This window comes from Leguminivora glycinivorella, chromosome 12 (genome assembly GCF_023078275.1).
Source record: "Leguminivora glycinivorella isolate SPB_JAAS2020 chromosome 12, LegGlyc_1.1, whole genome shotgun sequence".
Lineage (NCBI taxonomy): Eukaryota > Metazoa > Arthropoda > Insecta > Lepidoptera > Tortricidae > Leguminivora > Leguminivora glycinivorella.
Window position 1 is genome coordinate 3,667,405 of NC_062982.1, and position 13,069 is coordinate 3,680,473.

Sequence of the window (13,069 nt, forward strand, 5' to 3'; positions counted from 1 at the left end):
TTTACCAATAGACAGCTAAGATGTCATTGTAAAACACTTTAAAGCTTTGTCACAGTAAACTTCAAATTGGACAGGTAAGCAAATTTAAACCCAATATTCAAAATGACAAGGTTGTAATTAGGTACGAGTTCAATTTGTTATGACTTATGATAAACATTAAGTTTAAACTGACAAACAACGTCAAACTCGTAGCGGAAAAAATAATCGTTCAAGTAAACAGCCAGTATTAATACCCCTAAATACTGAAAAAGGTAAACAACCTCTAGCAATTCGATATACACAATGTTGTCTTACGAGTACAATAGAATAGGCACTTAAAAAATAACTAATAATACAAATTTAAATAAAAATATTACCCCCATCAAGATATAGCTCAATCGATTCTACTCTCGATTCTGAACAAACTGTTTTCAGGTTTTTAGTGTTAAGTGAAACACGGTGTATAAGTTTTCTTTTACAATTATGTAGTACCTTCTGATAAATATGACGTGTGGCGACGAATTAAGAATTTCACCACCCCCTTTCCTCCCTTGGATGTCGTTGAAGTCGACTATGGGACATGGGATCCATTGTGGTATTGCTGCACTGCAATATCATAATTTCGTTTTCTTTCAATTGCCAAGAGTGGCACTGAAACTCGATCAGTCTCACATGCAAAGGGAATGTAAAAGTTTCTAATGGGGTGGCAACGCGCATGTGACACTGTTTGAGTTGCAGGCGTCCATAGGTTACGGTGACCGCTTTACATCAGGCGGGCCGTATACTTGTTTGCCACCGACGTAGTATATAAAAAAAAAAAACATGCTCTGCCTACCTCGTTTGTGTATGCATGTATGCCATAAGTATAATAGGCACATCGTCTCATTTTTTGACTTTTTGCAAAAACATATCCATAGAAAAAATAAATATTTAAAGAACCCACTAAAATTTACCACTTAGTGTTCTGAACAGTTCTGAGCGAGCATCTCTTCGTTCATGCACCAATAAAGGTATGGAAGTCAAGTGTTTTCATCTGCGCACGAACGAATGCTAGCTCAGAACACTCAAGTGAAAACGCAGATTAAGAAGTTATCTAGATCGCTGGCGCTTGATCACTATAACCACAAAACAAAAGAGTGGTGAAACAATCTCGCAGACAACAAAATAAATTGCTCGCGTCTCTCGGGAATTGTTTTTAAATTCTGTTACACGAACTTACGAGTTGTCACTTCTTGCCAAACCGTGTGTTACTGTGTAACCACTGTATATTGGCATGTAAGTTAGTAATAAAAATAAATATTATAGGACATTCTTACACAGAATGACTGAGTCCCGTGGTCTCAAGAAGGCTTATGTTGCGGGTACTTCTCGGGGTACTTAGATCAGATCGATATCTAAATATATAAAAGAAGAAACTGACCGACTGATTGACTGACTGTCATATCAACGCACAGCCGAAACCGCTGGTCCTAGAGATTCAAAATTTGGCACGTAGGTTCCCTATACGGTGTAGAGGTGCACTAAGAGAGGATTTTTCACAATTCACATCCTAAGGGGGTGAAATGGGGGTCCAAAGTTGACGTTTGAATAAGATTATTTTAAGTACGCGGGCGAAGCCGCGGGGAAAAGCTAGTACATAATATACAAAGCTAGGAAACACCTTGACCCAGGAACAAATATCTGCTCATCAGTACCAATAAATGCCCTTATCGAGATTCGAACCCAGGACCATCGGCTTAGCAGATTGGTCTTCGAAGCATCTGCCACCAGTTTCATGTTTTAGAATACGAGTAGGTACGTTACTCGCAAACCGATTTTGAAAATGTACACTTTACCGCTAATCTCTCAACTTATTTTATTTTCTGTCGTGTACATCATCAATTCATCATTATCTCGTCCCTGTGTGGTGACAGGGTTAACATTTCACCACCCGCTTTCCTCCCGAGCAAATCGTAGAAGTCGATTGTGGGATATGGGGTCTATTATGTTGACGACGGACTAGCAACGTAGCAGGATTTAATTTTCTTTCAGCCCAGGGATGACGACTACAAAAAAATGGCATTCTGTTTAGTCCGTCAGTTAGATCGTCCAATAATACTGAACACATATTTTTCGCTTTTTCTAATTAATGAAAACATACAAAGATATAGAGCATCAAAGTTCCGGAGTGGGGGCTTGTGACGTCACTTCTAAGTAAAAATTGTACCTAGGCGTGACGTCACGCGAAACTTCAACGCACTGTACCATCGTCGTTTTTCGTTTACGAGAAAAAATACGTGTCTAAAATTCTTTGATAATCTAACAGATGGGGTAATTAGTTTTTTACGGGTGACACTGAAACTTGAAAAGTTTGTGCTTTACCTACCGCTTTTAGGAATTACAGGCGTTTGCTGATCATCATTAATACTGGTTTTCTGAGCATAAGCCTCGCCTGTATTCAGTAATAGTCTGAAATTACCCCGAGAGCGAGGTCGCAACAACCTCTATAAGTTAGAAAGAGACAACACGATATAGTCATTCGGATTTCTGTAACTGGAAAAGTAATGTAGTAATGGAAGAGACAAGTGTTGTGTTCTTGTAAAGTTTCTACGAGAGAAGTTAGATATTGGTGCTGGTGTTTAAATATGTATGGATTTTTGTAAGTTTATGTTTTTTGTTGTTGAAATGAAAAGTTAAGTTAGTTTTGTGTTTGTCTTTGAAGGGGACATAGAGCACAGGGACCGGGTTTAAAAGCTATATCACCACACCCGCAAACTAAATGTGCTATTGCACGCAGGCGGAGCGTGAGTTATAGAAAAATCGTTCTCCCGAGGGAATAATGAAACTTCTAGTACCATAATTAATTTTTTTACATCTATTTACATATTTTTTATACTGCGAGTGTGATGAAAAACATTGTGTGTAACTCGGGGAGTATGAATATTACAAACTCGAGTCTTTTAATCGTTCCGGCAAGCCGTCGCGATTTCGAACTCGTGTCGAACTAACTCTGGTTAATAAAATTCAACTTCCTCTTTTTGCTTCTTGCTTCTTCTTCCTTCTTGCTGTAGTGTTTATGGGTATAAACACTACAGCAACGGAATGTCCTCGGCACTGACGTCATTTTCACACACACGTCAACACAGTGCCGAAACGCGGCCCCGACTGTCCAGCCCAATATTTACCAGTTTCGCATGTTTTCGCTGCATGCGAGGGAAGTTTTTCGACACACCGCGCGGCGTGAAGTTTGTAAGAAGAGTTATTACTGCTTTATACTGTGCTTAAGCCTTCCACAACTTTTTAAATATTCTTTCACCGAATAACTGGGGTTCTTTAAAACAGGAGTGTACAGTCAAGTTCATACATGTGTACATTTTTTCATCACCTTCTTGCAACAAATTAAGGTGAAGCTTCTAATGGGTCGGCCACGCGCATGTGACACCCCTTGAGTTGCAGGCGTCCATAGGTTACGGTGACTGCTTTCCATCAGGCGGACCGTATACCTTTTTGCCACAAACGTGGTATAAAAAAAACTTAGTTTACACTCTTCATTCAACAATCTCAACATGCCCCAGACAATCTTCAAACTTTTATTTTTAAACCGTACAAAGTTACCCGCGAAAAAGTCAATCAAACTTAGCTCTCCACATAACTTTAAACTTCCCGAAGATGTGTGCTAACTTTTAGATTGCTTCAACCCACTTTTACGGGTTAACTTTAAACTATTTTTTGCGGGTTTTTGTCAAGATGAACTTAACAGTTGGCGATGTTGGTGACGCGTTTCATGGGAGATTTTCTAGAGAACTCGAAATAGCTGACTTAAGAAGATTTATAAAAAAAAAAGATCTTTTTAGATGGTCAACCCCCTGCAACCTTCAAGTCAAGGGTGAACAGGCCTCTTCTGGGCGAGCTCACTCCATCGTACACTGAGAGAAATTTGCATTGTGAATTTAACAAGTTCGACTTGTTGCGGTTTATCCGTTTGAATCAGCCAAACGTATGTTTAAAACAATATGTGTCAGGTTGTTTTTATAAAATCGACTTGTTGATTCAAATATATTGCCGATTCAAATGACAAGTAGCTTGTTGTTTGAACCAAAGAGCACGTGGGCGCTATTTTAACCAAAAAACTTGTTGAACGAACATGAAAACTGGTTTTATTTTCTCTCAGTGTAGGCCACGTCTTTGCCTTTGGCTGGTCTGTGGCCAAGAGTAAGCCCATTTATAATAATAATTTTAAAAAAAATTACAACTTAGAACGCTCAGATCTACTATCTAGATCCCATTGCTTTTTTACTATATAGCGAAAATGACACAGAAAATACGTTCAATATATACAGCGCCTATAAACGGTTATTTAATAAAACCAAAAATAACATAAATTTTCCGTGAAATCTACGCCATCAAGTTATGTAAGAAAGTCCATCAACTCGTGTCATGGCAGAGGTTCAGTTTAAATTATAAGTAACATATGAAATAAAACTGTGGAAACGGATTATATCGCGTATAATGAATTTCCAATTTATCCCGACGTTTCGAACACTTTACAGCATTCGTGGTCAACGGGTGACTGAGGAAAAATTACAATGTGCAAAAGCTACCCACATACAAGAAATATTAACGAACCATGACCATAAATAATGTAGATTTTTAAGGCAGGTTCACACACTATTAATAAAGCTAGATAAGATATAGAGGTACAATATTCAAAACATTTGCAATAGAATAATTAATTAATTGTTTTTTAAACATAGTACTTCTAACTATGTTTCAAAAACAATTAATTAATTAATCTACACAAAATTGAACCTTGAAATTGAATGAAGACCCCTGTCTTGAATGACCCTTCATTTGATATTATTTTTTCGATTCCTAAAACTTTTAGAGTTGCCCACGTAAGTTCTTTGTAAATTTGCTCCTATTTATACACTTCATATTTTTGAACTGTAAACAGAACTGTCCTGTAAATTCACAAAGTTGACAAATTTCAATAACATGCCCTACATAACCCGTCACCTATAGCCAATTATGACAATAATTTACCGCTGTACGGTGACCACACGCCGCGGACCGGTCTTCACCGCAACGATAATGAGCCTGGTAGGGTGACCACGCGGGCATCTGTTTCGGGATATTTTATTTAGTTTGTTTGACATCCGTTTTCATAGTTTTATTTTATGAGTAACTACCGCGCTAACCGAAGACAATGTTTTGTTTTACATGTTTTTGGCAAAAAAATATTTGTTACAACTTCATGTCATCATAAATTGATGTCAAACAAGACATAAATTTCCAAAATTTTGCTAACGAGTAACATACTCTACTAACTTATGATATCATATACGGATATTTTAACGACTTCTATCGGTTCGATTCGCTTGCATTCGCTTGCATTATGAAAGTCGTTTGTAATTCAAAATTTGCAATGTGTAGTCTTAACTCCCTCATTTTTCATTGGTACTGACAGTCTTGTACGGTTTAATGAAAACATTTTCTAGGAACATCTCAATGTTGTTTTACGAACTCATTTCAGAACAATACTAATAAATGTTTTCTCAGAACTTCTGCAATACGCTTATCTGACATAATGTTATTAAATACACAAGTTCTGAGTAATTCTTGTAATAAATACTGAAAGGTTTTCCAGGAATTGTGTCTTGGGTTGCTTCCAAATTAAGAATAATTTATTCTTATAAATCTTGGCTGCATCAAAAGTGCATTGTGACTATACTGAAAAGTCATCATAGTGCTCTACGAGTACTTAAGTATATAAATATGTTTCGTCCTTCGTCGTTTCATTTGCCGAATTTTCATTAGACCTTCCAAAATGTTTACTTAGATACAGAAACTCACGCCTATGTTACCGCATTCCCAAAAAGGGTAGGCAGAGCTAATGATTTTCAAAACCCATTTTTTTTTCAGTGAACCCATATCCCAATGTCCAGTCCATCTGATTGTTATATGTCCCTTCCCATATATTTCCAAAATTCCGAAATTGACTACATTACAGCTCAGCCACGACATTGGTCTAAGCGCGACAGCGGTGAGCGGCGGCCATACATTGGAGCGAGACACAGCGATGGGACTTTTTATTCGCACGTAGGCTGGGCCGTTAGACCCATCCAAAGCCGAGTACAACCGAAAAGGCCATCAATACAGACCCCATCCAGTGTTATATCTTGCCTCAGCTATTTCTGTCGTCGAGCGATGAAAATGCCCATAAAAAGTATTTAAATCACCCTTATATATCTTCACTAGATATTGGTCGGAAGACTCAATTTATAAGCGCTAAGCGGAAAGTTTTTTACATACTAGACGAAGAAAATATTTCGATTAGTTGAAATTAACCACCCGTCAAAATTACCGCCTATACCTTACATACTTATGGATATAAACAAACTATGACTTGGGACACATTCATTAGTTTAATACTAGTAATAGTACCTACAAGTAGTGCCTAGGATCAAATATCTGTGTTTATCGCACACATAAATGCATTAACCGGGTGACTGACGTCACAGCCGTCTTCGCACACAATGTCACTGCCGAATAGGCCAGACCGGACTGTACCTTTCGTCAATATTTTTACTCATTAACAATTTAAAAAAAAACATGTCGTGACGGGGGAAGAACTTCATCATAGAAGTCTACAGTGGGATACGAATACGACTTTTGTAATGAGATAGATGGGCTAGCCGTCTGTCAATGCAAGACCACAATTTCGTTTTTGTTACACGGACAAAACAATTGCCAGCAATTTACATACCATGGCCGCGTTTGTTCAATACGCACCAACTACTATGGAGCAAACGCGGCAATGGCACTAGGTAAACTAGACCGTATTGGAATTAGTCCGGTTTCCTCATGATGTTTTCCTTCACGGAAAAGCGACTGGCAAATATTAAATGACATTTCGTACATAAATTCCGGAAAACTCATTGGCGCGAGCCGGGGTTCGAACCCGCGACGTCGCACGTACTTACCGCTAAGTTACTACCGCTTCCATATAACAGCTCCGTAAGCTTGAGTAGTTTCATGTGCTATGCCTATCCCACAGGCGCGAGTTTTGTATATTTTATAGTTCTCGCTGTTCTCCTGTAGTTTGCACCCCCGTAACTGCAGCTTAAACCCTTCGCCATATTCGTTATCTCCGCTCCGTTTATTTCCATCACGTATTTACGGACGACTTCCTACATTGTAACGAATGGCATGTAAACAATATTAACCTTTTAACCTGAATCTTTAATAATTATGTTTTTTTTTATTTCGAAGCACCTACTATTTTTGATTATGTTTTTATTAAATTTTATTTCCGCTACCCAAAGCTTGTCTGGTAGAGACCGCCCTTTATAGATAAGACCGCCTGTTGTCTGCCTCTGTTTATAATCCTTTGTTTTGTCTCCACTGTATTTTTTTTTTGTATCTTTTGCTGAGGTGTGCCAATAAAGAGTATTCTATCTATCTATGCTAAGCCGATGGCTCTGGGTTCGAGATCCCAATGCAATGTCGTCATTTATTTTAATAAAGAGTTTACTTACTTACTTGTGAGATGAATAAGATATTTGTCATGCTTTTATGTATATAAGTATGTAATTATCTAAGTATGTATCTCAACGCCTAGGACAGTTTGGGGTTCGATTGATCTGTGTAAGGTGTTCCCATAATCTGGCAGACTTTTCTTGTTTCATAACAAGGTTATCAGAGATAACATACACTAGAGAAATTTCGTCGGGTACCACGGCGGGCGGGCGGGTGGTCTAGTGGTGAAGACGTTAGCCGCGTAAGCTGAAGACTCGGGTTCGATTCCCGGCTCGGCCACCAGTGGGCCTTGTCGTTTTTTCTTTCGTGTATGATATCTATTTCAATTTATAATTTATATATAGTAGTGTGACTACTTGAAAAAAGAACAAATCAAAAAAAGTATTCAATAAAATAATTTGATTTGTTCCCTAGTTGTAAGGTTAGACGGTCAAAAAAAATTCAGCAGGTACATATTATCGTTTTTTTTCCGCACTAGTTCAAAAAGTGGTACAATAGTCAGGTCGAGATTTCAATGAGCCATATGTACCTACTGAAAAGTACGATACAAGTGCGATGAGAGAATTTATAACTCGTGTCGATTTAAAATGCTTCCTTTGGTGGTGTTTTAATTTATCGCCACTTGTTTCGAACTTCCTCTTTTCCGCACTCGTATCGTAACATACTATGTTAAGTAAGTGTCGATTTCTTTTCACATCGAATGAATAAAGAAATAAAGAGCAATACAGATTCCTTAAACGCCTCGGAATAACAGAGGGCTTTTTCCTAAACATTCGCCCAAAGCTCTCTCTTTCTTCGCCCAAGAGCCTTTATTTACACAATACCCTTAGTATTTATATTGAAAATATTTGTATTTGAGAGTGATGAAGTTAAAATCGATTGAGGGAGACATTTATTATGTCTTGGTCTTCTGAGACTGATGATGTGACTTTATGTTTTCGTATATTGTATAGGAGTTTTTCGGAACTTATGTGCGAAATGTCATTTGATATTTGTCAGTCGCTTTTCGGTGAAGGAAAACATCGTGAGGAAACCGGACTAATTCCAATAAGGCCTAGTTACCCTTCGGGTTGGAAGGTCAGATGGCAGTCGCTTCCGTAAAAATACAGCAATAGGGATTATGCAAGTAATCCAAAATGGCATATTTCTTTTTATTTGTAATCTTTATTGCTAAGAAACATACGTTTACAAAATACTTTTGAAATTTAATTTTCTAAATATTAGCTTTTTATTCTTGCCCAAATTCTGAAAACGCAACGTCACGTCGTGTTACACTTGACGTCTGTAAGTGGGAGCGAGAAAGAGTTATTATTTTCTCGATCCCACACGTGTGTACGGCCAGACGTGTGACGTCAGATTTCACTCAATCGAGCCCGCCAAGATGGCCGCGTTTAAATTGCTCGTAAATGATAGTGGTTTTAATTATTTTTTAACACCCGACGCAAAAACGACGGGGTGTTATAAGTTTGACGTGTCTGTCTGTCTGTTTGTCTGTCTGTGTGTGTGTCTGGCTGTGGCATCGTAGCTCCCAAACGGATGAACCTATTTAGATTTAGTTTTTTTGTCTGAAAAAAATCGGTCTACTATGTCGCAGTCGGGGGTTTTTTCAAAATTTTAATTTTGTGGTTAGGTTATTTATAGTTTCTTAGTTTCTATTTTGGATGTGTTACATCTATTAGTATTCCCTATTGCTTCCGCATCTCAGGCTAGCCTCCTTTTGTCACGTGTCACTAGGTCCGAGGTTGTGTATCTCGATAGCAAAGTAAATGTTTGCTCACGGTCCCCTATTCGAGACCCGCCGATGATGGATTGGTGCAAACTTATATACTTACGGTAATTAATTAGGGTCTGTAAGGGGTATTATGTGTAGTGGTTATTTCTACCTCACTCAGGAGGTTGGTGAAAAAAAAATGTGCAATATTTTTTGTACTGTTCAACAAATGGTTTTGAGAATATTAGTATTTTACTATAAGAACAGAAGATAAATAATGTGAGTACTAGGTACTCCAAAACAGTAAGAAGACTAGGAAAAACTACACATAATCTAAAAAACAAAACAAAGTTCATTAAACACACACATGTAAGCAAAAGATGTCAAATCAAAAATGAAAACCTTTCAAAACATTTTGTTGAGGAGACCCGAAAAATTAAAAAAATTATGTCGTTGAAATATTCGCAAAGCAAATAAATGAGTTTTAGTATAAAAAAATATTTTGGAAACGCAAAGTACGTAATAGATAAATGAAATAACTAACAATAGAAATGAAGTAACCTATTTAATATAACCCAATATAAGCTGCTTCAATAAAATAACTAAGAAAGAATCCCAAAAGATACAAACACACGAACTTACCTTCAAAAAGAAATATGTTTACTGCCAATATGATGAAAAGTTTAAAGCCTCCGCCACAAATAAAGCTTTGTTAGCGTAGCGTTAGCGGAGCGCAATGATAGCGGTGTTGATAACGCTGGCGTTCCGCTCGCAATACGCGCGCATTCCGCTCGCAATCCGCGCTTGCTAGTTCCCGCCGGCGTCCGCTGGGCGCAACGCCACCGGACCGCTATCATTGCGCTCCGCTAACGCTCCGCCTACGCTCTCAAAACGCGCGTCTGTGGCCGAGCTTTAAGAAAAACACACAAAAATACGCCAAAAATAGAGAAAAACCACAAAAATCTACAAAACACTAGCGCCCTCTACGACGTACCTTTGAACCGTATTTTTTTTAAAAAGGGCTTGGACAGCCGACTCTTGACTCGGCCCGCACGTCCTGAAAAATAGTACTTTGTGTCACAAGGGAGCAAAATGGCATAATAAGAGTTTTGAATGATTCACGTTTATTTTGCTTAGACTTATATTGACCGGGGTCCGGGATATAGACCGTGATTACCTTTTTGATTTTTGTGATTTTTGGCGAAGGAGGGTAGACCGCGCGCTGTTTACGGCTTACGCAACTTTGACATCCACCTGCCTTCGTCAGTTTTCCGTGATCATGATGCATGCAACTGCGTCGAAATATCGGGAGCTCGACAAAAATCAAAAAGGTAATCACGGTCTATATACCGGTCAATATAAGTCTAACAAAATGGTATATTTACGGCGAGGGCGTTCGTTGAATCTTGAGCGTAGTGAGTAATGAATAATATTGCTAACATAGTTAATGACACGTGTCATGCTGCTACGAGTATTCACATCACTTATGAGGAAATGTACTCTTCCAAAATGTTATTTCAACTTAACCTCCAAAAAAATTTGGCATACTATTGTCTTATTTACAGTTATGACAGTTATAATCGTCATACTTAGATTCTAAAGAGTACTATTTAACCAAGATGAACATAAAATAGTAATCTAATAAATATTTCACTTTCTCAAGCCAGTCGAAATAAATTAAGAATTGCTATAGCTCCAAGCACAAGTAAATTGAGAACACTTAAAAATACAGCAATTTATTAACCTAAAAGGCATTAATTAAAAAGTCGTAAATTACAAGGCCCTTATAAAAACGGGTTAAACGATATCCTTTACAATATTCCTTAATGATAAGTAAATAATCTTACGCAGTCAGTACTCAGAACTAAAGGACGTAAGTGCCATAGTATTTATATACAGATACGTCATTTTATTCCGAGTTTTACATTGTAGTCCTACTATAGCTGGCGATTTGAAAGAGAACAAGGGTAATTGATATTGAGATTAGAGTACTTTAGAATAATGAAAAAAAAAATGTATCTAAAAGCCATTCTTTAAATTACCATCTCTACTAAAGCTCAGGGTATTCGTTCTTTAAAAAAAATGAAGATACAAGAAACAAGTATTAAAAAAACTAATTCTTACAATGTGGAGTTTCTCACATTCTATTTATGATCGTCAGAATTCTCTGTCCAATAATTTAAAAAAAAACCCAAATCCTCCAATAATGTAACGCGTAAAACTTTTTCTCTTGTATACACGGGACATAAAGTGGAAACAGAAAATAAAAAACATAAATTATACAGACATTTTTTTGCATCAGAATGAAATATGCTAGAATTTTTATTGTCAACTATCATACAAGTTTTTTCTCTCTTCCGGCCGGAAACCATCATCTTTCAGGCCGCTGCGCTAAGCAAAGTTACTACTCCGTCGAAGATCCTACCGACTGCGCCAGTGCTGTGTACTTATAAGGCGATATAAAGAATAGTTATTTGTTTTACAAGGGGGCAAAGTTGTTGGAACCGCACGTGCCAATATTCATCTTATTCAAAAAGTGGAATCTTGAGCGTTGCGAGGGTATCAAGGCACGAAGGTTAAACAAACTTTGCCCCCGAGTGAAACACAAAATTGTTCACCACACCAACACTATGAAAATATGAACTGTAAAACATCAAAATAAATAAAATACTTCAATTTATGATTCAAAATCATCATTTATACGTGAATTCCAACACCCAGCTTTAGACACAAGTTAAAATTTGTATAAAATTACTTAGCACTCTTGTGGATAAAATGCAATTTTGCTATCTGTTTTCGAATAGCAAAGAAAGCCTTTACCAGTTGGTGTGGTGAAAACAAAGTTACTTCAATGGCGGTTTATTCAGAACTAGAAACATGGTCCAAGCTTATGATGTCTAATGAACTATATCTACATAAATAATCATAACATGTAGTATCTGCAATAATAATAACCAACCAAATGTTTGTTGACCTCACCTCGGCTCGTTAAGTAATGAAACTGTTGTATTTATTTAACAACAATAATTATATATATTTTCCCCACACCAACTGATAAAGGCTTACTTTGCTATTCGAAAACAGATAGAAAATTGCATTTTATCCACAAGAGTGCAAAGTAATTTCATACAAATTTTAACTTGACAAGTTGAGCTGGCTGGTAGAAATTACCTATAAATTATGATTTTGAAATATAAATGTTGAACAAATTGATAGATTTGATTTAGTTTGATGTTTTATAATCAGTATTTTGTTCGTGTCGGTGTGGTGAAAATTTTTGAGTTTCACTCGGCGGCAAAGTTTGTTTAACCTTCGTGCCTTGAAACTCGCTACGCTCGCGGTTCAATATTGGAATCTTTCGCTTGCTCGGGTTTCAATATTGGCACGTGCGGTTAAACAACAACTTTGCCCTCATGTAAAACAAATAACTATTTTTCTTTATTTTTTTTCTTTCCTTTTTAATATTACACGTATTTAGCTAGTAGTTTATTTTAAGTTTATAATTTAATTGGTTATGTATAGTTTACTTTTGTATAGTTATATTTACGTTTTGGGTTATTATTAAGATTTAAATACTAGTATATTGTATATATTAAATTTATTAATTTACTGGTATATAATCTAGGTACTATTGTGTCATTAGTGTAATTAGATCATTATATATTATACAGAGATCGATTATTCTTTAATAGAGAAATATGCTTCGAATTTGAAAATTTGTATTTTCCCAGTTACAGCCCTGATATCCATTATCTTCCGGCTGTAACGAAGGCAAAGGGTTGCCAGAAATAATTCTACCTGCATTAATATCGCGAATTTGAAATTCAATTTTGACACTACCCGGCCGAATCCGCTGGTGTA

General features: G+C 37.0%; 1 protein-coding gene across 2 annotated transcripts in view; it reads right to left on the minus strand.

Moving 5' to 3' along the window:
- The window catches only part of LOC125231594 (low-density lipoprotein receptor-related protein 2), a 490,961-nt gene that overhangs the window by 125,119 nt on the left and 352,773 nt on the right, over positions 1–13,069 (minus strand). The window contains exon 2 of one of the 2 annotated variants that reach the window (XM_048137051.1): positions 10,203–10,265. The exons of the other annotated variant lie outside the window; for it this stretch is intronic. Coding sequence (XP_047993008.1) covers positions 10,203–10,265 — 63 coding nt within the window. The remainder of the gene's footprint in view (positions 1–10,202; positions 10,266–13,069) is intronic. 2 annotated transcript variants of the gene reach the window in all.